General features: G+C 42.1%; 1 protein-coding gene across 1 annotated transcript in view; it reads right to left on the reverse strand.

Moving 5' to 3' along the window:
- Positions 1-18,533: 18,533 nt before the first annotated feature.
- Positions 18,534-27,804, reverse strand: part of Pds5a (PDS5 cohesin associated factor A) — an 88,280-nt gene continuing 79,009 nt past the window's right edge. The window contains exons 27-32 of the mRNA XM_051165256.1: positions 26,131-26,263; positions 25,235-25,354; positions 22,556-22,618; positions 21,795-21,940; positions 20,797-20,905; positions 18,534-18,890 (exon numbers count right to left, since the gene is read on the reverse strand). Coding sequence (XP_051021213.1) covers positions 18,534-18,890; positions 20,797-20,905; positions 21,795-21,940; positions 22,556-22,618; positions 25,235-25,354; positions 26,131-26,263 — 928 coding nt within the window. The remainder of the gene's footprint in view (positions 18,891-20,796; positions 20,906-21,794; positions 21,941-22,555; positions 22,619-25,234; positions 25,355-26,130; positions 26,264-27,804) is intronic.

Below are 27,804 nucleotides of genomic sequence, written 5' to 3' on the forward strand. Positions count from 1 at the left end.
AAACTCAAGCACTTAATTTAACCATCTTAAGGTTCAAGTGAATTTATGTAGGCAGTTGTTACATAGGAGATAGAGTTAATACATTTTGAGGACCAATGCATAAATTAGAGAAATGTAATGGAATCAGACTGAATTAAAGTAAGGTTGTATATTGAAAGTCATTCTAAGAGGTTTGTTTTCTTGAAGTGTTATTCATTTAAGAGTCATGAAGTGTTTGGAAAATACTTTTGAACCTACTAACTCAGCATAACTTCATTTGACTTTTCAATAATCCTGATGCTACAGCAATAAAAGAACAATTAAATATATTATAACATTAAAGATGTGAAGGTTCTTCTAACAACGTGTAAGGCTTTCACAGTTGACAGTGGCTCTTCATGGCGCTGTTCCTGCACACTAAACTCAAGCTGCCACGTTGGTCTGCCTGTTTGCGGATCCACACATTCTCTGTTGCAGCCACGGCCTTTTATTCCTGTAGTTTATTTTCTAGAAATGCCAAAGGAAACAAGTTTTCTTTATTTATTTTAAATAGCTAAGGCTCTGTACTTTTCTTTATATTTTGAGATACAATGGAAGTGTGTAAGATCATGGACAGTTTAGCTCCACTGTTGATTAGAAAGATTTTTAATGGAGGTAACATTAAATTGTTGGTACCATTAATATTTGAATGTTTAAAAGTATAAAACACATTCTTGGAGTTTACTCTTTGACTGTGTTGTCAGGGTATATTGTCTGGTTAGAGATAGATGAAAAATAACTCAGATGTCAAGAGTCAAGTATTACCTACTTGTCTCTCAGAGCTAGCTTTGTTTTTTGTTTTTTTGTTTGTGTGTGTGTGTATGTGTATGTATGGCATATTGCCTAAGACTGGCTCCATCCTGTATGTACTGAACACATTTTAGTGTCCCTAGCACCCAGGAAATTGGTTTCATAGATTTTATATGGTTATGCCATCATGGAAATTCTCACTGGGCATGCTGGCAAGTTCTCTTGTGCTCCCAGCACGTGAGTCAGAACGGCGAGTTCCAGGCTATTTGGGTTACATAAGCAAGACTGCTTGGGATTTTCCATTTTCATTTAATGTGATAATAGCTGTTCTGGTACATTTTCTCATTTGTCCTCTTGGTTTTTTTTCTCCCTTTTCCCCAACTGGTTGGTTTAGTTTAGCAAAAAATTAATCTTAGTCTTTTTTATTCTGGTTTTAAATACATTTAGGAAAACACCACTAAAAATTTAAGCATAGTAAAAAGTATCTTGATGGAAATTATTTTTGTCATTCTGCTTCTAAGAATTTGTCAGTTTAAAAGACACTTAAATTTTAATATTTTGGTCTGGGTATGGTGGCACATGATTTTAGTCCCTGGGGGTCTTGAGAGGTGAAGGCAGGCAGATTCTGTGAGATGCCTTATCGGAGGTGTCTCCCCTCAGTAAATTTAGTGATGTCCCAGTTAGAGCAGGCAGATTCACTGTAACTCAGTGATCCTCTAATAGGCTTTTGCATAATCCAGCCCTTTTTTCTGAACCTGTGCCTGTACTAAAACTAAGTTTTAATAGAAAACTTAGTTATAGAGCATGTTGGAAAACTTGACTAAATGCCCAGGGTGTAGAAGCTTAAGGCCCAGTTGCATCAGTCACATGCCCCACATTTGCACGCTAAAATATTTTTGTTTACTTATGCACACAACACCATGAAGAACACGCAAAGGTTTGGAATCTTGAGCATTTTGCCTTTGAGAAGTGTAACCTATGAGATTAAAACTTTAAATTTTTTTTTTAATATTCTGGTTGTTGGTGGCATTTAACACTATGCAAAAATCTTTTTAAGTATCTGCAGAAAGGAATTGGCAGCGGGCTTTGCTCATACACTACCGACTGCTGGCTAGGCTGCTGAGTGAGCCTACCAGTGTGCAAGAGCGGTGCTCAGTTGAGCGGGTCTCATACAGCTTTTAAAACTGCAGTAGAGGTAGGATGTTTTTGCAATCCAGTGTGGCAGCACCAGGAAATGAAGTTCTGGTGGGGTAAGGGTTTAAGATGGATTTGGCCAGAGGACAGTGGAGTCAGGTATATTGTACATAGATGGAATTAGTGTGTAGATAGGAAAAAGGAAGGTGATTGTTCACAGTTAACTTTATTTCATGGACTTTGACAAAATGGTTCTGTATTAATTGCTTTTTCTAGTTCCAAGGACTTGATGTTTAATAGTTACATTTCCATCTTTCAGTACCTGTTTAAGTAAATGTGCACCATCAGCCTGTTGATGTCACTGAGAAGGTGACTCGAAGCTGTCACTGTTGAATATAGCCTTTTCTCAAGCATGACTTCTTGCCTACATATGTTGTGATATACTCTGTTGGCACTGTTGCAGCAGAGTACAGAGTCACGCACGGCATAAGGTCGGGAGTGCGGGTGTCTCCCTGGCCCGGCACGTTCTGTTGCTGCTGTCTTACACTGCTAGAACCTCCTAAGCCTAAGGTCAGCACCAGAAGCTGTGGTGCTTGAGTCAGCTTTGACTTGGTTAACCGGAGCAGGCTGCTCTCTGTGGTCGGGTGTGGCACAGGTGTGTTTGCTTCTGAGGCAGTGGCTCAAGTCACTGCGCTGTGCTCTTACTGTCACCTGCTTTTTACAGGCATCATTAATAAAAGCTAGACAATTTCTTTGGGGGAAAAGAGACTTATTTAATGTAATTTAAAGACTTTTCCAATAGAAAATGAAATATTATTGAAAATATCTATTTTTTAGCTTTCAGCAATTGATGGTGCTTTGTTGTGGTGTCTGCTGGAAGTTACTGCCATTATAGGGATGTTCATTAACCTCACTGGGGAAGAACCTTGCTTGTTAGCTTCTTTAGCTCTTAAACAGTTTGTTAGTGATGGGAAATTCTGTAGGAGGGTTTATTCTGAGCCATTAACTTCCTGTAAGGGGAAAATGGGCTGGTTACCAGAAACGTCACTGAAGCAGGGTGGGCTGCGGGGGGGGGAGGGTTGGGGGTTTGTCTTGAGAATTAAAAACTACGAAACACTTTTGTATACAACTGAATTTTTAAAAAATAAACACATTTTTAAAGATGTTGAATTTTCCCCCTTATTGGGAATTTAAAAATAAATGCATGCATGTTTCTCCCCTGGCACATGTTTTATATGTTATTTCTGGGTCTGATTTCTGGACAAGTTACTGAAGACACAGGTAGATGCTCTCAACAGTCTTAGGGTGGTGCTGTGTGTGCCAGCAAGCTCTGTGAATTGGAATTCTGGTTTAGAAAGGGTTAGGTTTCTAGTCACACCTGCTTATTTGCTGGTGGTTAAGACACCACTATTCAGTTTCCATACATGCACACTGACTTCAGATGGTCTTGGCATATCCTGGGTTCTAATCTTAGTGCCAAGTTTGGTAGTGCACACATGATTTCAGCACCCAGCAGGCAGAGAATATATCTGAGGCTAGCCAAGCTACATAGACCCTATACCCAAAAGGCCAGGGTTTTTCTCTCTTCCTCATCAAGGTAAGTACCTAGTGTTTTGCCTTATTTGTAAAAATGAGGTGAAATAGTAGAGCTATCCATTTATGGTCACACATTTTTCCCTCTCAGCACCTGAGCCAGCATCAGGGACTCCAGGCAACTTGGGGCTCCTTGAGGCCATGCTTTAATAAGCTTAAAGGAGTAATCCTGGTAAAGCGCTACACACAGACCTGGATGTCACCACCGAACATTCCTTTGTGTTTTAAGGCCAAAATGACAACAGTGTGGCTTATTTGAAAGTAGTTTTGGCTTGGCAAAGAGGATGTCATTAATGGGGACTAGAATATATCTTCATAGTAGGAACACTAGTCCAATGTGTTGAGCCTCAAGGCTGGGTCCTCAAGCAATACGGTGGAACCACCCATGTAATCACTGTAACCTGGCTGCCAGTGATTGGCCTGATGACATGATAAAACATAGGATGGGGGAATTTAGCTCACTTTTCTAACTAAGTTTCAACCCACAGGAATGCAAGAACAGCTATCACCAGCAACAGCTCCAAACAGGATTTTGTAACTAGAACACAGTAGGGCTGTTCTGTTGCTGGGAGATGGACTGGAGTGAGGAATTAAGTGTTTTTTCCTAAGTCAAGGCTGCATCTTAAGTGTGACAAAGCAAACTTTTGCTCAGGGTAAGGTAGTCAAGTTCAAAGGGCAGGAAGAACCTGGCATTTGTTTTGACCCTTACGAGAATTCATTCTCCACTGAGTAATGAGAAGACAGGGTTATAGTAGGGTAGGAGTACTCAGCCCACTGGTGGAGCACTTACTGGACTTGAGCCCCTAGGACTGAGAATAGTGATGCACACCTGTAATCCTGGCACATAGAAGGCTGAGGCAGGAGGACTGCTTTGAGTTGGAGTTGGTGAGAGATCTGGAGAAAAAGTGCGAGGGGGGCAGGGGTTATTCTAAAGTGATTGTTTTTGTTTGTTTGTTTTTTAATACTATACATCTATTTGCTATCTGAATAGCAAATAACCTCCTTTGGTATATCAGTAATAAAGAGCCAGTGTTGTGTATTACTGTATTTCAGTGCTCAAGAGAGCATTTTTTAAAACAGAAGATCTGAGAAAAAAAGCATACCACCTCCTGTGAATTGAAACTGATACTGATAGTTGAAACTAGTTTTGTATTTGATGTGAGTGCACCTATGGAAGTAAGAGGGTGCTCCTGGTCTCCCCTTTCTTTTGGAGACAGGCGTCTCTCTAGTACTGGCTGTCCTGATACTCTACAGACAAGATGACCTCAGACCCCTAGATCTGCCTGTGTCTGCCTCCTGAGTACTGGGAGTAAAGACCTGTGCTGGCACCACCACAGAGGGCAGTTCTGACAAATCTTTAATCCCAGCACCTTGAGTTAGAGGCCAGCCTAGTCTACCAAGAGAAAGGGTCTTCATTACCTTGATGCTAACCGGCTTCATCCCACATGTTGGGATTACAGTTATGTGTCCACACTGCCCCCCCCCTCTTAAAGATTTTATAAAAGTCTAGAAATGGTCTTTTAAAAAAAATTTTTTTTTAATATTATGTATACAGTGTTCTGTTTGTATGTACACCTGCAGGCCGTAAGAGGACACCAGATCTCATTGTGGATGGTTGGGAGCTACCATGTGGTTGCTTGGGATTGAACTCATGACCTCTGGGAGAGCAGTCAGTGCTCTTAACCGCTGAGCCACCTCTCCAGCGCCCCCCCCCCTCTTTTTTTTTAAAAAAGATTTAATGATGTTCTGGGATTCAGGCTGAGATCCTCCTGTTCACCAAGCAAGCACTCACCACCTGAATCATTCCCAGTTCCCATATTGTTGTCTTCACTTTATAAAGGATGGTTATTTGCAAGTGGAACTGGGATGGAGAGAAAGACAGTGACTTCAATTGGAGCAAGGAGTAAGTCAGTCAGACGGTGAGGACAGGCACAGAGATGAGGGGTGACCAGGCAGCTGAGTGTGTCATCCTTGGGAGCACGAGGAACTACCAGCCTAGCATTCAGGAGGTTGAGCTAGGATAATCACCTGGAGTTCAGGCTAGGGAGGGACATGTAAAGCATAAGTCTCTTTGAAAAGTAAAACAAAGCAACCCAGAATACCACAAGATGTAACAAAAAGTCCTTTTTGGTTTTGCTGTCTTATCCTTTCTCAAAATTGAGTCTGGTCTCCATCCTCACTCACCCCAGGGTAGATGTGAAAATCCATAGCCTGAAGTTACACAAAGACCTAAACAAAATCAACAGCAACTGGTGTTCTGGTTCCAACAATGGCTCATATGCCATACCTGTCCTCACTGACATTAATAGTGCATTGGTCATGGAGTGTGGGTTTTACAGGAGGCCACACTCTGTACCTGGCCCATCTTTGATGTAGTCTGTTGGTACCCTTGTCAGGACTAGCATAATGCTGTTGAGACAAACTATCAATGAAATGTGCTCAATAAACATAACCTAGAATTTGCCTGCTCGGCTTTATCTGAACCTGTATAGTTGCTAATGTTTATTTTTACTCCCTTTTAACAAGGTTTCACTTCATAACCTAGACTGGCCTAGAACTTAACGTAATAACCAGGCTGGCTTCAGACTTGGGGAGCTTCTGTTACCATGCTTCCTCCTTACTATTCCTACTTCACCCAGAGCGTGTAGTCCTATGAGGGCGCCTTAAAGAAACAGTTGGCTAGCTACGCAGTGAGCATGGCTGCCATGCCTTATGACTGGTTAGGTATGTAGATTCTGAGTTTTCCCCTTACAAACTGCTACATGGATTAAATATCTGAACTCCCAAGTATGGTGGTCATGGTGTCACATAGATAGCTCAATTTAAAACAAAAAACAAAACAAAACAAAAAACCTGATACCTGTTCTTTGAAATGAACTGGGTGGAGATGGACGGGGTTGGGTCAGCTACTGCAGGAGCAGGGCTCGGATGAGAGCTGTCAGTAGAGGACTTAGATCTTACCCTGGAAGGAAAGTACTCTTGAGACAGACACAGACCTTGTTCAGAGATCATGTTTAACACTATGAAAATGAGGGCCCATGTGGCCTTGGTTGGTAAGCATATTTGTGGGTACGTATTTTGTTTATGGGCACCAGACATTAACCTTGAATGTTTCTCAGAAACCATCCCCTTTGTCAGAAATGGAGGCTGGGATATAGGAGGTGGCCATCAAGCCCCAGGAATCTACTTGTTTCTGCTTCCTCAGCACTGGAATTGCAGTGGTGCTGAGTATAGAACTCATGACCTCACATATGTGAAGCAGTACTTTACCATCTGTGCTATAACTTCAGCCCTAGTCACCTTCTCCACTGCTAGCAGCTATACCTCAGGGAGATCACTGCTCAAAGGGATTTGGTGAGAAACTAGAGACTAGTAATGACTCCAGAATCAACAAAGGGCCCTCAAAAGCAACCAACAAACAAGGACATGCCAAACAGGAGGTGTATGCTGGTAAGTTGGCAAGCATCTGTAAATATTTGGACTCAGTCTTCAGCTCCAAGAAAAGGAAAAACAGTTACGCAAAAGAAATGTTCACCAGACTTTTGAAAATATTGACCACAAATTGGTACAGTGAGAAGAAAACCTAAAATAATAACTTCCCTGAAATATACCTGCGTCCAAGCCAGGCATAGTGGTAGATGCTTGTAACCCTACCATTTGGGATGAGAGCCTGAGCTACATAGACAAAATAACCAAGTGCACATCTAAAAATAAAGTACTGAACACACGGCAGCCTGGGCCACATCAAGAGCCCATCTCAAGCAAATAAAGGGCCCTTTTACCAGCATAGCGTTTAAAAGCACATTTTGTTTCACAATATTGGTAATAACCAAAAAACTTGTCTGGGGAAAAATTAGAGAATAAAACACCATTTCTTGCCTACAGAAAATATCAAGCTTTGGATGCAGAGTACCTCTTTCTTGTTTTGAAAGAGCTGTCTTGGTCTCTTGACCAGAGTGCTGGGATTCCAGATCTGTGTTAGCATGACTGGCTTGATTATAAAACATTTCTAACTTATTCCCAGCTATAGTGTCAGCACAAAGTATTTCCAGATGTATCTTCTGGGGTACCCGAATGGAGAGACTATGCAAAGGAAAAAAGAGAACACGGCCACATCTGGGAGTAAAGAGAGGTCTGTGATGGCAGCTCTCCAGGAGCCCTGAGTGCTGCCCTCCAGTTTGAGGCTGGACCAGATAGATAGTACTTAATATGAGAAAGCAAGAGATTATCAGGTAGGCTTTCCAGGTACAGCACTATGCTAGCATTAACTGGAGTGGAAGGCGAGAATTGGCAGGATGAGTTAGGCATGGTGGCATACACCTTCAATTCCAGTACTCAGGGAGGCAGAGGTAAGCAGATTGTTGTGAGCCCACCCTGATCTACAAAGCAAGTCCAGGATGGCCAAGGCTGCACAGAGAATTCCTGTCTCCAAAAACCAAAACAAAAAACCCCCAAACAAGGCCATCCTGCCTCAGCCTCCTGGGATTGATGGCACGAGCCACATGTGTACTGGATCCCACCCATCCTGACCTTGGTAGTGACAACTTCTAACTAGTTCTCTTTCATGCTCCTTCAGAAACAATGAATATAGGGCTGTTTACAAAGAGAATGGACTTTGTTTGGAAAATAATACTCTTTTTGCTAGATAATGTCATGAGCAGCTGGGTGCCAAGGGGAGAAAGGCTGCTGTTTATCAACAAGTATTGTTGATAAGGAAACACGATCTGGAAATAGACCACCTCAAATCCTGATCATCATCTTGGTCCACCCACCTGAGAAATGAGACATTACATTTGAGGTAGAATTTGATGCAAGACAGAAGACAACCAAGCGTTATCCTTGTTTGGGTGCATGTGCGCATGCCTGCACTCATAAACTTGAAACTGGTTTGCAGGTATAAATGCAGGACTAGGGTGGGGGGAGGAGGATTTAGTGTCCAAGCTCACCCCAAACACATGGTGGGTTCAAAGACAACTTGGGCATAAGACACTGCATTAAAAAGAACTACATAGGGTTGGGGGTGTTGAAGGGCGTTTAGAGATTAAGAGCACTTATTCTTGCAGAGGACCTTGGTTTGATTCCCAGCACCCACATGGGGGGCTCACAATCTACTCCAGTTGCAGGGAATTCAACACTTTTATAACCTCCAGACATGCAGGGGACCAGACATGCTTGTGTTGCACATGTGTGGTGTGCATGCAACCAAAATGCTCATAAATTAAAACATTTCTGAAAAGGGGAGGGATATATGACTGAAGGTTCAGCACCCCAATAGCCACATTACACGAGCAGCCAACAAGTATAATTGTCAGAGCTGGTAGAGACGTCTGGTCAATACACTTGTCCCTCTGTATGGAGATTGGTTGAGGGCTACCCTTTGTACCGTATTTTTTGGACCGTTAACACCCACTTTTGGGGAAATTAGGGAGTGTCTTATGTTCCACAAAATACAGTAAATGTTCAAGGCCCGTATGAAAGGGAGCAGTGGTCGCATAAAACTAATATCAGTTCTTCCCTGTACTTCATTCTGAGATTGCTAATGACATACTACATACTATTTTCTTATACTGCATTATTTAGGGACTAGTGATAAAAAATTCAGTCGAAGTGCACCTTCCCCCAAATATTCTTCACCTTTAGTTTTTATGACCGAGTTATAGAAATCATGACTATCAAGGAGCCAACTATGGGGATCATCAGATATAGATTAACAAACATATTAAAAGTAAAATATAGGGCTGGAGAGGTGGCTCAGGTTAAGAGCACTGACTGCTTTTCCAGAGGTCCTGAGTTCAATTCCCAGCAACCCTATGGTGGCTCACAACCATCTATGATGTCATCTGATGCCTCTTCTGGCCTGCAGGGGTACAAGCAGGCAGAACACTGCATACATAATAAATATAAAGTCAGGGTAATGGCTGCTTGTCTTACCTCTCACTTTGCCCATCTCTTCCTCCACACAGCACGTCATCTGCTCACTCCACATAGTAAATTATGTCCACCACTTGTGGCACATTTACCACAGAACAACAGAAAACAAAGATGACTTTTAAGTTCTTAGGTTAAAGAACAGATTTAAAAATTTCACAGAGATACATCAGAATTAATTCTCCTGTATTTTCTGTTTCACTCAGCTACATCAGAGGCTTGAAGGGATAGGTGTGTACGTGGGGGTATATGAATATTCAGGTTTCCACACTTCTATATACTGCTGCATTTCTTGGTTTTATTTGAAACAGTGCATATTTTTAAGCATTTTATGGAAGGACTTTACACTTGTCATTTACACAAATTACAAGGTTCTGCTTAAAGTCTTTTAAAAAATTCTAAAAATCCAGCCCATGTGCAGCACAAGAATATGCAAAACTACTTTACATCATACCTTTATCAAAGGAGATACAAAATTCTGGCTTGTAGTTTTAGACAAATACAAGAAGCTTCAAACTAGACACAAAGGGTTAACATTGATTCTCAAATATAAGTCTGCACTTTTGTGTTGTATTTCTCTGAGAGATTTTACATTTTCAAAGAAAACCTGGACACATTTCCAGTAAACAAGTGGCTCTCCACGCACTTCATCCTTGGCACTGTACTCTCTCCTCCCTTAGTGCCAGAGACCTGCACCTGAGCACAGACCTAAGTGTCCCGATGAGCCGTAACGGCAGCAAATGGCTCTGTGTGCCCTGCTCTGTACCCTTACACCTAGGAACCTTTCATTCTTACACCTTGTGACTGGCTGCTCAACATACAGTTCACTGGATTCTAGCAATAAAGTTTTGTTGGTGACACACTGGTGACCCTAATTCCAACTTGTTCTAAATAGAATATAGCACTGATTGAGTGAGGGACCTGACTCAGCTGTGTTGCATAGATGCTGTCAGCGGATTGGAGGCAACACTTTATACTTTCCAAAGGATTCTGAAGAGGCAACAGGAAGAGTCGGGCTTCTGTGCCCGTTTTAGAAATAGTGTTTCTACCACTGGTACCCACTGTCCTCTAGCCATCTTCTGATACCTAAACACGGACATGTAAAATACTTAAAAGAAGCCCATCTTTCTTTCACTCAATTTATAGCCAACTCTCAATTATCTATGAGAACTTAAATGACATATACTGTCAGTGAATTTCATTCTGGAAAAATTGTGACATTTCAGTGATTTTACATACCCCATCAAGACCAAGTGACAATGTAAATATAGCAGCGCATCCCGCTAGGACCCAAGGGACAACCCGAGTGGAAACAGTGCAGACAGGCAACAATTCTGAAGATAATAAAATTAATTTCAAGTGTCTCCTCACTCTTGCAAGTGCCTTGATTATCTCTGTATTTACAGTCACTATAAAACGGAGCTCTTGAGGTATAATCGCTATTTTCCATAGGTAAAGGAGAGCTGGCTGCGGTCATGTCCTTCTCTGTGACTTTAGCCCTTTCATATAAAAATCCCTAAGAAAGTAAAGCATGATAAAAACATAAGACTTCCATGACATCTAGAAGCATTTATTTTATGCAAAATTAAATGGCTGCGTGCACACAAATAGTGTACACATGATCTATGATGAGCATGTATGCCAAGGAACATAATATTGATGTAACAGTTGTCTACAAAATTAAAATAATTTGAACCCCAATTATCAGACAAAAATAATGCTGATTTCAACAGCATGCTGCTAGAAGTTGACAGCAACCCTGCACATCTCAGTTTCCTCACAAAGCTGCCAGTGTCCATCTACACCCATTACTAAAAAACAAAGCAAAACAAACCCTAAAAAATGAAACCAGCCTTTTTTTTTACATTAATAATAAAAATCTGATGACCAAAGTTATAATACCAAATCCTGGATAATAGTCTTTACTCCCTTAAAATCCCAAATATTCCAACATAATTATAGGAGTAAAAACCATTTTAAGTGATATGCCTTATGAAACAATATGTACATTTATTGCAAATTATATTAAACTAAAATGGGACAAATCATAATATGAAGTGTTTACTACTTGCAAATCAATAATAATTTTAATTATTTTCTCATTCTGATAAAAATCAGAAAGCAACATTTATAAAATTGCCACATTACTTTTCATAGCAGGGAACAGAAATCTGTACATCTCATTTTTTGCAGAAAAGTAGACAGGCAGAAAGATTAATACATAAGTTTCCAAAAGGAAAACAAAGAAATATGTCATCTGCTCTCTTGTAAAAACTCAGTTCAGTAGACATCTGCTTTTGCTGTGTGGCGTGGGGTTCTTGGGTCTAGGGCGGATGAGTTCTCAGTGTCACCGTGAGGACACCCTACTCCTCTCTCTAAAGTGAAAACTGTAGCATAGAAACAATAGTTATTATGCCTTAAGCTCCAGATATGCAGGAACTGGAACCAAATGTTAAGCAATTTGCTTAATTATTGACTTTTCACAGGAAAAGTCTGGGGGAGGGGAGAGCAGAGATGCTCTAAGCCTCTCTGGAGTCTCTGCTGCACATTTCCACCAAAGGATTGTGGCTGTGTACAAAGAAAAGGCTAGCTTCTTTCAGTTTTCAAGGCAGAAAGTGTGTATTTGAAGTGAGCTTCGTTATCTGTTTAGGAACATTTGAATCCAAGTTTCCACAGAACCAGAAATCTGCTTCTGTTTGGCCTCGATTTCTCCTTTTACCTTGAGAACAGAAGAACACAAAGTTAGAAGACAGTGAAGGAGCAGCCCAGCAGAGCCACACACAAGGTGCACTCACCATCTGAAGTTGTGAAATAAAACTTTGCTTTTGTCACCTGGGACTTAACTAAGATTAGGGAATTGACACGCAAGCTATATAAACCCGAAACGCCAACATGGAAGCTTCCGCTCTCCTACAGAGCTGTGGTCAGCGCTGCTCTGTTCATAGTGCTAAGGCCACTCATCTCAAATACCTTCACGTTCTCAATCGATTATTTCAAAAAATGAAATTATACGACGAAAACTACTAGATATTAGACAGTAAATTTAGAATAACAAAGTCTTGATTTCTGGATTGTGCAAACAAACACAATTTAGAATTCAATACACCCAACAAGAACAACCAACCTCATCCCCTAAAACTTAAAACACAACAGAAGGAAAATGCATGAGTAATAGATCCCTCACCACATGGGATAGGGGCCGTGGTCTAGTTTCTCTTTTGGACAAAAAGTAACCAAGTATTTCATAAAAGAACTATGGGGCATGGAGATAAACATACCCTGATGGGGATTTGTTTTTTTTTTTTTTCCCTGAGAGGAGCAGTTATCTTCTGATTAGCTGTGGTTGTTTAATTTAGGGGTAGGTATTCATTTGTTGATGACACAGATGGATACGTAGTGCAAGGGTTGGCACACAGAGCTCTGCACTTGCTTGACCAATGCTCCCTCATATCTTTTCATATTTTTAGTCAGTATAAAGAATGCCTTATTCAGGCACAGCAATGCACACCTGTAATCCCAGCCCTTAGGAGGAAGAGGCAGGCAGATAGATCTGTGTGTGTTCAAGGCCAGTCTGGTCTACAAACCGAGCAGTGCTACACAGAGAAGAACTCTGTTGAAAAACAATCAGTCAGGCCTTTAATCCCAGCACTTTGGAGGCACAGGCTGGTAGATCTATGTGAGTTTGAGGACAGCTTGGTTTACAAAGTGAGTCCAGGACACCCAGAGCTACACAGAGAAACCCTGTCTTGGGAAAACAAAAACAAAAACAAAAACCAACCTCACCCAGAACAATCCTAAACCCATTAACTTCACAAAGATAGAACGCTAAAAGGTGAATTCACCATAAGAATTCACAGAGGCTGACAGAGTAATGAATGCTATGTGGTTCAAGAGCCCTGTGCACGCTGCCTGCTGCTCCTCAATCCACAGAGCTCCTGGCTGCTCTCACACTGGCTTAAGAGACGAATCACAGCAAAAAATGGCTAGACTCCATCCAGTCCACGGCACAAAAGGAAAATGCTAATGCTATTTTGATTTTTTTTTTAAATTTACTTGTCACTGAAAAGTATATTTATATCAAACTAATTATGTACGACTGGCATGACACCCCAGGCCTACAATCTGCATATTCAGAGACTTCTAAGCCAGACTGGGGTCCTATTTGGCAACCCTGTATCCAATAAGCAGTTGCTTAACTGTTATGCCATCTTCTCGTTGCAAAGCAAAACCAGTAAATCAATCCTGCTTAAGAAAGTCCAAAATTCCAGATCTTTCAACTTCCAAGACCCTACACTAAGCACGCCAAGGCCAGACACGGGTCTACAGAAAACTGTCATCCATTATCAAAAAGATACTCTCTTTAGGTTAAAATTCCCTATAAACCCCGAATTTGGGGGGGGGGGCAGTTGTTTCGAGACAGCGTTTCTCGGTGTAGCTTTGGCTGTCCTGGACTCACTTTGTAGACGAGGCTGGCCTCGAAATCACAGGGATCCACCTGCCTCTGCCTCCTGAGTGCTGGTATTAAAGGCGTGCGCCACCACAGCGCGGCCAACCCCTGAATTTTAAGATTGCTCGCCCACTCTCTTGCCTGTCTAACAGGTAAGGCAGCCTCAAAATCCATTCAAATGACCTTGAACTTGTGCTACTCTGCCTTCATGTGGGAGGATCACGGGCACGTGCCACCTAATTTAATGCGGGGGATACAAGTCCAGACCTGTGAACGCCAGGCAAGCATCCATAGAGACACCACACCTGATGCTTACTAATAATTTCTTCCTTAATGGAAGCATCTGGACTTCACTGTAAGCTAAACATTTTAAGAACCACTGGTACTTCATAGTATTTTTTCTTTATGATTGTCTTTCATTTATGTTTTAAAACTTATTATAGGGGTTGGAGTGATGATTCAATGAATAAGAGCATGGACTATTTTGAGGATCCACCTCGTTCAAATCCCAGAACCTAAATGAGTGTCCACAGCTGTCTGTAACTCCAGCCTCAGGAAACAACACCCTTTTCTGGCTTCTGGAAGAACCAGGCATGCCATGTAGTACACACATACATGCAGGCAAAACATTCATACACATAAAAAAAATAAAATCTACAAATGTATTACATTGCGGTGGGGGTATATCTGTGCAGGCTCCAACATTATAACTAGTCCTCTCTCCACTATCTGGGGTCAGAACTTCTTGTCAGAGTTGTCAGCAAGTGCCGATACAGGCTGAGTCATTGTCACCAGTCCCTGTTTCTGAATTTTTTAATAAAGAAGTGTGAGCACTAGCTGGCTTTCAGCTCACAGAGATCCGCCTGCCTCCACCTCTCAGGCGCTGGGATTAGAGGGGGGTGCCACCTTCACTGGCTTTTGTGTTTGCTTTTTTGAGACAGGGCTTTGCCATGTAGTTCAGGCTGACCTGAATGCACAACACTAATTTCTTTCTTTTTTTATTAAAAAGGTTTTATTTATTATATATACAGTATGCATCAGATCACATTATAGATGGTTGTGAGCCACCATGTGGTTGCTGGGAATTGAACTCAGGACCTCTGGAAGAGCAGTCAGTGCTCTTAACCGCTGAGCCACTTCTTCAGCCCACAATACTACTTTCAATGCAGAACCTAGCTTGCCTTTAGCTAATAGTTCCAGCACACAATAGAAAATTAATTCAAGTAACCTAACGAAACATCATTCAGCAACAAAACGTAGAGCCAAGACAAACTCCAGTTGTTAAGATCCTGGTGCCAAGCTGGGCAAGTGGTAGTGCACACCTTTAATCCCAGCACTCGGGAGGCAGAGGCAGGTGGATCGCTGTGAGTTCGAGGCCAGCCTGGTCTACAAAGTGAGTCCAGGACAGCCAGGGATACAGAGAAACCCTGTCTCGAACCACTGCCTCCGCCCCCCCTCCCAAAAGGTCCTGGTGCCTTATCTGACAACAGCACTAGCAGGTGATTCTTAGGAATGTTCCATGCGACTGGAGAGAGCTTTCTCAAAGAACAAGGTCTTTTAAATGTAGACTAAAATGAGAACAGGGCACATACTGGTCCACATTTACAGAGAGTGTTGTTGGAAAACCCTCTTCTGACCTATGTGCGTACACACACAAGCACTCACGTACGCACTCAAGCAGGAGCACGTGAAGTGGCTGGAGACGTGACTCATAGATTGTGGGTACTTCTGCTCTTCCAGAGGACCCATGCTCAGTTCCCCACATCCACATCAGACCGCTAGCAAATGCCTGTGTCTCCAGCTCCAGAAGACTGGATACTTTTTCTGACCTCTGCAGGTACCCCCCACATGCACACAAAATAGAAAATAACAAAAATAAGTAGTGGAAGGTCATCCTTGAGTTCAATGCTAGCCCAGGAAATAAGAGAGCTCTTGGAGTACAGAGGGTTGGAAATGGAAAAATTCAGTTATGCTAGCTTATACAACGATTTAAGGGCAGATACTTTATTGTCCTAAATAGAAAACTAGCATGGTGAATCATGTTTGAAAGTCAGAGAAAGGCAATGTGCTATGGACTAGAAGCTTGTCTACACAGTGGTTTCCAGGCTAGCCACTGTTTCAAAAAAATAAATAAATATTAAAACAAAGGGGGTGGGGAACGCCAACTAAGGGAGAACTAATAGGATACTGAATGCTTAGAGGCTAGAAACATATTTCAAAATAACTAATTTAGAAAAGGATTATCTGCATCTGTGAGTGTTAGCATGCTACTAAGGTGGACATGATGGTGTATTTGAAGCAATGGCCACATTTCCTTACGCACGCCTGATAGACTCACAACATCTTTTCCTATTACCACTATCGTTACTAATTATGTGTGCATATATATAAAATTAGTCATTATGGTATGTGCCCTTTACATCAGTGGTTCTAAGCCTTCCCAATACTATAACCCTTTAACATAGCTCCTCACATTGTGGTGACCCCCATAGTGAAATTATTTGTTGGACCTTCAGAACTGTAATTTTGCTACTGTTATGAATTGTAATGTTAATATTTTGGAGCCAAAGGGGTCGTGACCCCCACCCAAATTGAGACTCACCTCTTTACAGGTAAACCTAACCAGCCATCTCCATGATCTTTTGTTTGTGTCTTATCACTGGGTTTCTAAGTTTGCCACTTTGCGTCTTTCCTTTGTTCTTTTCCCTAAATGTTAAAGTGGGGGTGTTTTCATGTACTGAAGGAAGTTGGCAACGCATTCAGAATCTAGTTTAAAATGTGATTATGTTAAATTCTTGATGTTTACTTAATAGTTATTAAAACCAGGCAAACACATAGCACTCATGACAAGGGCCTCACAGAGATGAGCTGCAGTAACAACTAACGTGCAAGTTAATGTCCTCAAAGCATTTATAATAACCAGCATGACCAGCAGTAGGATCAATACAATTTAATCTTCAAAGCACACATTTTAGGGTCACAACACTGGAGCCACACTGGCTTTGTTTATTCATACCCTCACCATTTATATAGCAAAGGGATGGAAGGCTTCCCTGGCCTTCTTACCTTAAAACAAGGGCAGCACATTCTCATGTAGAATTGCTTTGTATTCAATGCACTAAACACATATACAGGCCCAGCACCAAGCTTCACTCACAGGATCTAACAGGTTACATCATCCTAATATGAAAACCAAAAGTATGAAGCTCTACAAAAATGCTGACCTGTGCAGCACACAGAAATTTACACACCTCATCTGAAGCGATAAAATAGAAGAGCTCAGATATAATAAAAACACTGTAGGACATTTCCTTCCGTCCTTGTTTTTTGAGTCTTATTTTATAGCCCAGACTGGCCTCAAGCCAGGCAAGGTTTGATCTTGCATTTCTGTGCTATCACATCGAAGTGTAGAAGGTGCTGGGAAAAAAGCCCAGGATGTCACACATGAGAGGCAAACGCTATCAACTGAGATTCTCAGATTGTGAATAAACACATAAGCAGTAAGGTGGCTCACGTCTATTAGCCCAGCACTTGAAAGGCCAAAGCAGGAAGATTGCCAAGACTTAAATGGACTACAAGGTGAGCTCCAGGACAAGGCCAGCCTGGTGTGCAGTGAGACCATTCTAGGCATGGTTAGCACAGCCCTTTAATCTCAGCACTCGGGAATGAGAGGCTGGCGGAACTCAGGGTTTGAGGCCAGAATGGTCCACTAAGTGAGGATAGCCAGGGCTACACAGAGAAACCTTGTCTCAAAAACCCAAAAACCAATATACCAAACAAAAACCAGCCAACCAGCCGGGTGTGGGGGCACACACCCACAATCCCAGCACTTAGGGAGGCAGAGGCAGGTAGATTTCTGAGTTCGAGGCCAGCCTGGTTTATAAAATGAGTCCAGGACAGGCAAGGCCACATAGAGAAACCGTGTCTTGAAAAACCAAGAAACAAAACAAGAAAAACTATAGATTTTGTAAAACCCAAAATCTGAAATAATTCTGCTCCTCAGCAGAGAATAAACAGTCAACTTAGATTTTTATATAGCAAGTATTTTCGGTGAAGTTATGTATGTTCACACAGTCTAACAACTGTCACTCTGACCTTCCCAGCACCCTCAAATGAAACTTTATAAACCCTCCTAAGGTCTGTCTCTTTAGTGTCAAAGAGCCATTCCTGTAGAAACCTCAGAGGCTGCTAACCGCTGGGTGCAAACAAGGTAACTGACACCAGCAGCCCCAGCACTCCAGAGGATGCAGTCAATGCTTGTCAACAACACACCCCCTTGTCCTTTCTCGACTGAAGATTTATCTTAGCATAATGCCCTCAAAGTTCATCAATTTCACAGTATGTTCAGAATGTTATTTTCCTTCAGTAATAATTTAAAAAACAAGTTTAATTTCTATACCACCCCCACCCCCAAGATTAGTTTTTTTGAGACAAGGTCATTCATGTCTAGGTTGGTTTTAAACTGGTAAGCCCCTTCTGCCTCCAAGGGCTAGGATTACAGGTGTGCATCATCACACTCAGTCACCTTTTGTACATCTACATTTCTATCTTGTACGAAAGGGGTAACCCGGGGAAGCATGCTCTTTCAGAGCAAGAAGCTATCCCACTTTAAACATTTTGCTATGGCTAATGCTGTCCACAAGGGGGGAATGAATGAGGTACGTTACCTTTGTAAGTCAATCTGTCTCTCTGCTGCCACCGCCTTTTTGGCTCCATCTTGTAGCTTGGGTGCTTTGGCGTTACCTGCTTCCAGACCCCCAGGACCCTCCTGGCTGCCTGCAGCTCTCTTCCTTCCCTTGCTAATGGGTTTATTTAGATCATCATTTTTGGTGGCATTGCCCTGAGATTCAGATTTGGGGCGACGCCCTCTCCTGGGTTTTGAAGGGGCAGGAGGGGCTGACTCATCTACTTTTTCATCTGGTTTTTGTTGGATGTTCTCAGCACCAGCTGCTGTTACAATTCTCTTTTTTCCTCGGTCACTGCTGATATTGCCTTGGGTGGGCTGATCAGAATTAATTTCCTAAAAGAGTACAAAAACAAATTTGTAAACAAAACTCCCTTAAATGTCTGAGTATACTAGAAAAGATTTGAATTTAAAGAAATAAACTGATGTTCTAATTTTGTGTCTGTATATGTAGATCCAATTCACGCATGTGGAGCCTCGGAGAGCACTTAGGATCCTCTTTGGTTCTCTAGCCTGTCCCAGGTCTCTCTGAGGACTAGAGCTTTTCATGAAGTGTGGATGCCAGGGTTTCTGATTAATTGCTTACATGCCACTAGAAAAGAAAGCTCTCAGAGGATAAGGACTGTGTCTGGAGCCTACCTCAGTTGCGTGAGGGCATATAATAAGCTCAGTGAGTGGCTGTTGACAGAGTGCTTATCCCTAAGCGGGGTGTACGCTTTAGTCCACTCTCACACACACTACGGAGGTTAGGGGCACACCACAGAAGAGGAGGCACAAAGGGCGTACGGGCCAAAGGCTGGGGAGAAGACAGGCTCTCAGCTCTTTACGTCTCCACATGAGACCATGTGAGCAAGCGCAGACACACTGCCATGAGCGGCACCAATCAGGACTGAGAAGACTACAAAGAAAAAGCTCCAACTCCATGAAACCCCACATCGTGTCTTCTTCTGTCTTCCTTTAGCAGACACACGCAGACACACACACACACACACACACACACACACACACACACACACACACACACACACGGAGGGAGGGAGGGAGGGAGGGAGGGAGGGAGGGAGGAAGCCAATGAGTAAAATAGTCACTTAGTTTTAGGTAGAGCACAGTGAAGTCACAAGGCCCCATGCACGCACTACACCCGATTATCCTAAGCATATACAACTCAATGTCTGTAGCAGTGTATGTACCTTAAGTTTCTTTATGCCCAGCCTATTAATTCTGTACGGTGATCCCACAATAAGCAGACCTACTGCTTCATGCAGTATTGCAAGAACTTCGGCAGTGATTCTGTTTCAAGCTATTCCTACTGAGATGAGCTAGTAACTTCATTAGCCAAGTAAATGGAATGTTACAGACGTGAGGCAATCTAAATCAATCTCAAAAGCCCGTGAGCGGCACAGCCAGGGCTACAGCCAGATCAGACTTGTCTGGTACTATTACGCTTCACTGCTTTCTTTCCGGTTAAGCCACTGGTAAGGAGGGGCTCAAAGAGTTGGCTTAGTGCCTAAAAGCATTTATTACTCTTGCACATGACCTGGGAGCAGTTCTCAGAACCCACATTTTAGCTTACAACTATCTGAAATTCCAGTTCCAGAGGAACCAACAGCATCCTCTGACTTCTGCAGGCACTTGGCACACTGACATATATGCAGCCAAACAGTCATACATGAACCAAGATTAAGTCTTAAAAACAGAATGAAAATTGCGAGGTGGGGGGTTACTATTTTTGCCGGGGACTCAATTCATGCCCAGCGCCCACTTGATTGGCTCACAGCAACTGTAAATCCAAGCCCTCAGGGTTCCATCTCCTGTTCCTGGCTTCACTGAAACTGGAAGTTACCTGCACATACATACTCAGACACATAATGAGTAAGCCCACAAAGACAAACTAGGGAGGTGACTCAGGTGCATAAATGTGCTGGCTGGAAATAGGTCCAATCCTCAGAACATGCAGTGAAAGCCATACTTAATATCAAACATTTATAACCCTCAATTGAAAAGTAGACAGAGGTGAACAGGCCAGAGCTCAGAGGCCAGCCAGCCTGGAGGAAGGTGAGCATCACAAACAAAAAGATACTTTGCCTCAACAAGGTGGACTCCTTCACACTATCTTCTGTCATGTAGAAGAATGAACTTGGGTCCTGTGAGGTTCAATGGTACTTAACTGCCGTGACACTGTTCCAGCTGTACACCTGCAAGCCTCAATCCCTAGCACCACCAGCACAGGAGTGACACTTACTTTGTTCTTGACAGTATCAATATTCTTTACAGGTGTGACAGGAATTATTCTCACAGGGTTCTCCTCATTTTCACTGACTCCAGTTTCTGATGCTTCTGAACTTTGTTCCCTAGTGGAAAAACAGACAAAACAATTAAAAATAAAACCAAGGTCTTTTCCTTCTTCTTCTTCCTCTTCCTCTTCTTCTTCTTTTTTTTTTTTTTTTTTTTTTTTTTTTTTTTTTTTCGAGACAGGGTCTGTCTGTGTAGCCTTGGCTGTCCTGGACTCACTTTGTAGACCAGGCTGGCCTCAAACTCTCAGCGATTCGCCTGCCTCTGCCTCCCGAGTGCTGGGATTAAAGGCGTGCGCCACCACGCCCAGCAAAACCAAGGTCTTTTCATTTCAGCTACTTTATTACACTATTTCTATTCAATATTAACAATGTAAGAAATAAGCCACTGCCTAAAACCAATTGACAAAAAGATTCTCAAGAAACCGCTCTAAGCATTATCCCGTAGAGAAAGGAGAATTCAAAGTAGAAATAGAATAAGCAATTTTAATTATTGATTGATCATATTACTATGGATTCACTTGCCTGGGAGGTTATTAAGTCCCCAGTGGTTTCAGCCATAGCTGTACTAGAATTTACTCTGTATTTTTGGTGTGTACTATGCTATGTGGTATTTGGGTTTGTAATTCCAGTAGTCCAGAGGCTGAGGCAAGAGTCTATAGCACAAAGCCTGACTATATACAAGACACTGTCTCAGCAAGCACTCTTTAGGCAGATGTGGGGATACACACCGGAAAGCAGATGCAGAGCAAGTTGAGTCTGAGGCCAATCTAGACCACATGACTAGAATGAGGTACATGGTGAGCGCCTGTCTCATCATAAGAAATATCCTAAAACACATAAATAGTAATTTACACCACTTCTATGACACAAGCCCTTAGAACCTAGTTAAAGCGTAAGCCAAGCAAGTGAGCCAAAGAACAAAATGTATTGATAGAAAATAAATTGCCTTGAACGACTTCCAGCTGAAGGACTCAGCTCTGAGCTGGCATTAACGTTGCTTCCAGTCTCGGGGCCAGCGCTTCTAACGTAAGGCTTCCTTCCTGTCGCTGACAAAGGCTTGTTTACTGTGCCTAGCACTCCAGTAGGCTTTGGCTGCAAAAACAATGCACATAGCACTTTATCTCAGGCAACGGAACACATAAAGGCAGCTAAGGTGTGCGCTTCACTGTAAAGGCAAAGGCTGTTCTCTCACAGGGTTATTAGAAATGAAAACTTTTAAAAAAAATGTGTTTGGTTCTTTTAATAAAAGCAAAGGCATATACACCGCCTTCACTTAGTAATGAGGCAATATTTGCTGTCTCTTTAATCTCTTCTTTCTTAATTAAAATAAACAAATGCCTTTAAAATACATAGAAATTAATGATGCATTTACCTTAGAAGTAGACTACTGGATGTATAATTTTACATCTTCTTATTTTTATGAAATTAATCTACGTATCATATTAGTACTTGAAATTATTTGCCTTTATTATCTACTTATTCTACTCTTATTTTATTCTTATGAAAATCTATACTAGGAATTTTAAATAAAGTTGAGCCTTTTACAACCGCTAAGACTGTGGCAAGGATTATGAGCTGTGGCTAATTGCCGAGTAGTATCTGAGAACCAGATGCTGTAGAAACCTATAACGCATCCCTATAAATCTGGAGACATAAAGCAGACATAATACACAGCAAACAAAATCCCAAGCAAAAAGTATGTAATACCTTTCCTGTTAACAGAAGTACTCTTGTTTCTTCTGAAATATAGTTTTTGTCATTACAGAAGTCCTATTAAAAAACAAGAACAAAAAGAAACAACCAAATGCAGCACTATTGTCATCTGTATACTATTTCCAAGCTCCCCCTTGTAGCAGCCACTGTTAGCATACTTACTGCGCGTGGCCTGGGCATATGTATTTTCCCACTTCATAGTCACATCAGAGAACTGAATATACTAGGCAGGACTTGTCCCATGGCACAGTGCCCTCAATCTCTCAGCATTTTAATTCTCCAGTTTGCTCACTTTACGCCAGGGTCTCTTTGCATAGTCCCTTCTGTCCTAGAGCTATGTAGATGAGGCTGGCCTCAAACTCACTGAGATCCTCCTGCCTCTGTGTTCAGAGTGCTGAGAATAAAGGCGTGGGCCACCACATCCAGCAGTAACTACTTTATTTACATGTATGAGTATTTTGCCTATATCTGTGTTAAGTGCACCATATGTATGTAGGGCCTGTGAAAATCCCTTTCAGCATTTTAAATAAACTTCATTTGTAATTTTTCCTTACTTTTCAAAGTATCATCATCACTCTCTACTATATTATAAAGTCTACTTTTCAGCTGGGAGACAATATTTATTTGTTGGCACCTTAAGTTTTTATTTTTTTAGACAGTCTCATGTAGACCAGCTGTTGGGCTCCTGATCTTCTCACCACACCATGCCAGGTTTATCCTATGCACTTATAAGGAACTCCATGCTTAACTGCAATTATCAATATTAGAAAAAAGACATCTTAACTGACAACAGTTTGAGCTGGGCAGAGCGATGTATGTTTACACTCCCAGCGCTGCGGGGTGGGGGAAAGAGACCTCACTTTTGAGACTAGCCTGAGCTACAAGGATCCTGTGTCAAAAAAACAGCCATTTACTTTTTAGAACTATAAAGCTATGTTGAAATCATGAAGACAAACTCACCACAGTGCTAAGTATAGGTAACTTTCCCTGACATTTGTAATACTAAGTAGTTAATAAATAATCCAAATCAATAGCAAACATGGTGTTTTCCCAAGTTATGTCTATATCTAACTAAGTTTGTCAGGATGGAGGGAGGTGGGGAGGAAGGAACCCTGGTGGGCCTGGAACTAGACGGTGGCCAGGCTAGCCTTGCCACACAAGAGCTTCACCTGCCTCCCTATGCTGGGACTAAAGGTATGTGCCACTATGCCCAATATCTGATAATCCTCATTATTAAATACTTTGGAGGTTACAAATAAGGCACAATAGCAAATAAGGCACAATAGTGTCACTCAATCACCAGGTACCTGCAGCAGCAGCAGCAGCAGCACTGGGAAGCTGAAGCAGGGCGAGCACTGGCCACCAGGAGCTCACAGTCAGCTTGCGCATTTAGCAATACCTAACCCATGAGCAAAGGCAGGTGGGTGAGGGGTGCAGAGGACTCTCTCATTAGTACACTGTACACATGTATAAAAGTGGCCTTATGTAGCATGGTGTAGTTAAAAATACACTCTTCCTATAAGGAACGTACCTGTGCATTGTTGTGTGACAGATCTGAGTGTGTGGCTTAAATGTGCCTATGAGGAGAGTTAAGTTGTGTGTTCTTTGTTTTTCTGTGCTTGGTTCTAGCTAGGACTAGAACTGTTTGCCACCATGCCCAACTCAGCTATGTAATTGCTTTTACAAAAAAAAAGCTTTTAAAGATAAATGTTACAAATGATAGATACCAAAATGCTTTGCTTATCAAGAAATATTACAGCTTCAACAGACTACAAGAGCCTGGTATTCTAGTGTTTGACATTACCAGATTAAAAGCATTATGTTTGAAAAAGAGAGTGACATATGAAAACAGAAAAACTGGGCAGGCAAGATGGCTCGGTGGGTGAGGTTGCTTGTTAGAGGCCTTCAACCTGAGTCCACTCCTAACTCCCACAGGGTGGAAGGAGAGAGCACTGACTCCAGCTGCTCATTAACTAACATTTTGTCTCCTGTGTAGATGTAGTTGTCCTTCCTCAGCCTTCAGAGCATTTTCATTCCAGCAGTGCTCATCTGGCCGACATTGTCCAGTCTGTATAAATCTTTCTTCAGTTAAAAATAAGAGTTCATTATAGAGCTTCTTGCCTAGCATGTACAAGGTCCTCGGTGTAATTCCCAGAACACACGGCATTTTAATAAAGAAGGATAAAATAATTTTAAAGATGTGAAAGTTTCTTTTTATACCCAGAATGAACACAGGAGCAATAACAGAAGCTTCTCTGGAGAAGAAGGACAGCCTTCCCTTCCTCATGAGGTCAGAGGCTTGCCCACCCCCACAGGGCTTCTCTTGTAGTCCTGGCTGTCTTGGACTTGCTTTGTAGACTAGCCTGGCCTTGAACTTACACAGAGATCCACCTGCCTCTGGGTTAAAGGCCTAGAGGCTTTTTGGGGTAGGGGGTGGGGGGAAGGGAGACAGGGTTTCTCTGTGTAGCCTTGGCTGTCCTGAACTGCTTTGTAGACCAGGCTGGCCTTGAACTCACAGTGATACACTTGCCTCTGTTTCCCAAGTGCTGGGATTAAAGGAGTGTGCCACAGTGCCTGGCCCTAGAGGCTTTTCGTTTTTGTTTTTTTTTTTTTAAAAAAAAAAAAACCCTGCTCTTAAACCTATCTTGTCACTGATGTGAAGTGGAGACTCACCTTTTCAGGCTGTGTGAAGAACTTCATTGGAAGAACTGGGTCCTTTGGTGAGTCTGCATTGCACAGAGCACTCTTGCTATTGATGACACACAGGGCCACGTCGCAAACTGTATAAAGTTTCTAGAGAACAAGAAAAACTGTAATTTCCACAACTGCACAATAATTATAAGTACAATCCTATAAGATATATAAATTCAAATTGAAAAAAACACGTGGCCACTTGTTTCTTCAGCAGCTCCCATTTCTATTCAGTATTCTTTAGACTTCCAGAAAAGAGTTCAGACCATGAAGATGTATACATTTTCTCTTGCTACCACAGGATGCTGTATGTTTTCAATCAGCTGGTATCTTCCGGTCCAGGTGCTAACACCTTTTTAGAACATTAAAAGTTTCCAGGAAAAATAATCTTTGTGAGTACAGGCATTAAAAAGATAATCAGGCCTAGAAAAAAGGCTCAAGAATTAACAGCAAGCCGGGCACAGTGGTGCATACCTGTAATCCCAGTACTCAGGGAGGCAGAGGAAGGAGAATCTCTGTGAGTTCCAGGCCAGCCTTGACTACAAAGTCCAGGATAGCCAAAGATACACAGAGAAACCCTGTCTCAAAAACAAAACAAAAACAACAACAAAAACAGCACTTGTTGCTTTAGGAGATAACATGGCTTTAGTTACCACTACCTACATGGTGACTCAGAGCCTTCTGGCGCTTCAGTCCCAGGGGATCTGAGCCTTCCTCTGAACCTTCTGAACAGGCATCAGGCGCACACTTCGTACACAGTAATACATGCAAACCACTCAAATACAGTTAAAAAAAAAAAATTGAACATTTGCAGCAACTATGACTATGTCTCAGTAAGCACTGTGATTTAAAGTGGCACACAGCCGGCGTCCAGCTACCTCGTTGGTCTTGGACTCGTCTGGAGACTGGGCATCTCTGGTCAGCTTGATGTTCTCCGCCATCTTCTTCATGAAAGCATGGCTGTTGTTCTCATTCTTTGTCATTAGAACTTCAAGCATAAACCACAGGCACCTAAGTGGCAAATATATTAAAGAGAATAAAAATAATTTTTTGCATAATGGATTAAGCAGTTATTTAAAAGTTTGATTGCATAATATTAAAAAAATTAGCAACACATTTTATTAATGACATCAATTCAAGTGGATTTTCTTTTTCCTGCCGCCCAAGCTTATATAGCTTAGAATTCATCTTTTCTGTCTCTGCTCTCTGAATGGTGACTGTTGGGGTTACAGGTATAAGCACCATGTCTGGCTCAAGAGGAAAACTAAGTCACAAGACATTTAAAATAAAACTGCTTACTCTGTGATTTTCTGAGTTTCAAGAGGTGCATAAACACCACAGAGGGTCTCAATAGACTGTGGTGTGTTTCAGTCCACAGCGGAGCTGGAAAAAAAAATTGATCTGCACACCCTGCAAGCTGTGCAGAGGTTTGTTACTGTCATATAAACTGTGACGAGACGTGTCAACTCTCATGTGTTATGAGACTGCTGCGTGTGATCGCCAGCCATAGAGCTAAGTGTATGTATAAAATCATGTTTGTAGCTGGGAGGAGGTGGCACACACTTTTAATCCCAGCACTTGGGAGGCAGAAAGCAGGAGGATCTCTGTGAGTTCGAGGCCAGCCTGGTCTACAAAGTGAGAGTCCAGGACAGCCAAGGCTAAAGAAAGAAATCCTGTTTTAAAAAACCAAACCAAAGAAGAAAACAACAACAACAACAAAACCCCAAACTGTGTGTTTCCTCTTGTCACAGCATACTCAATACATAAACTGAATGAATGGGACATGTACATTTAGTTTCCACGAGCAGTGAACCCCAAATCACACTAAACACGGGCGTCACTTGGGGAAACTGAAAAATCTGGGGATGGGTCTTTTGTTGTTGTTGTTGTTACGTTCTCAGAATGATTGACAGTTAAGAATATCTGCTCTTCTCCACGGAAGGGGTAGAATTAATTTGATAACATCATGTGAGGGCCTGGGCATGTAGCAATGAGTTTCTTCTCAGGTGTGGTGGTTCACTCCTGAGGGGGAAGTTCAAGGTCATCCTCACTGCATGGCTGATTTGAGCCCAGGCAGCGTTACAAGCTTAACACTTCACATGAAAAGTAAAAGCATCTTCTTAGTTAACTCTGGCAGTCAAGTTGAGATGAATATTGGACTGTGGACAATCAAAGCAACCATCATTACATAGAACTGCTGTTCAGAAATACCACACTATTAATGGGCATAATTGTGAAGTGAGCAGGACTCTTTCTAAACAAGAGATGCAGTCTGCTGGATCACAGAGAGGTTGTGGAGGTGGATCTGGCAACTTTATGGGTCATGGCGGAAACTTTGGAGGTAGTGGAGGTAACTTTGGTTGTGGTGGAAGAGGGGACTATGGCGGGGGAGGTGGTGGTGGCAGAGGTAGTTATGGAGGGTGATGGTGGATATAATGGGTTGGGAGGCAATGGTGGAGGACCAGGATATGGAAACCAAGGTGGTGGGTGTGGTGGAGGAGGAGGAGGATATGACGGGTACAATGAAGGAGGAAATTTTGGTGGTAGTAGAA

The sequence above is a fragment of the Acomys russatus genome, chromosome 22 (assembly GCF_903995435.1).
Source record: "Acomys russatus chromosome 22, mAcoRus1.1, whole genome shotgun sequence".
NCBI lineage: Eukaryota > Metazoa > Chordata > Mammalia > Rodentia > Muridae > Acomys > Acomys russatus.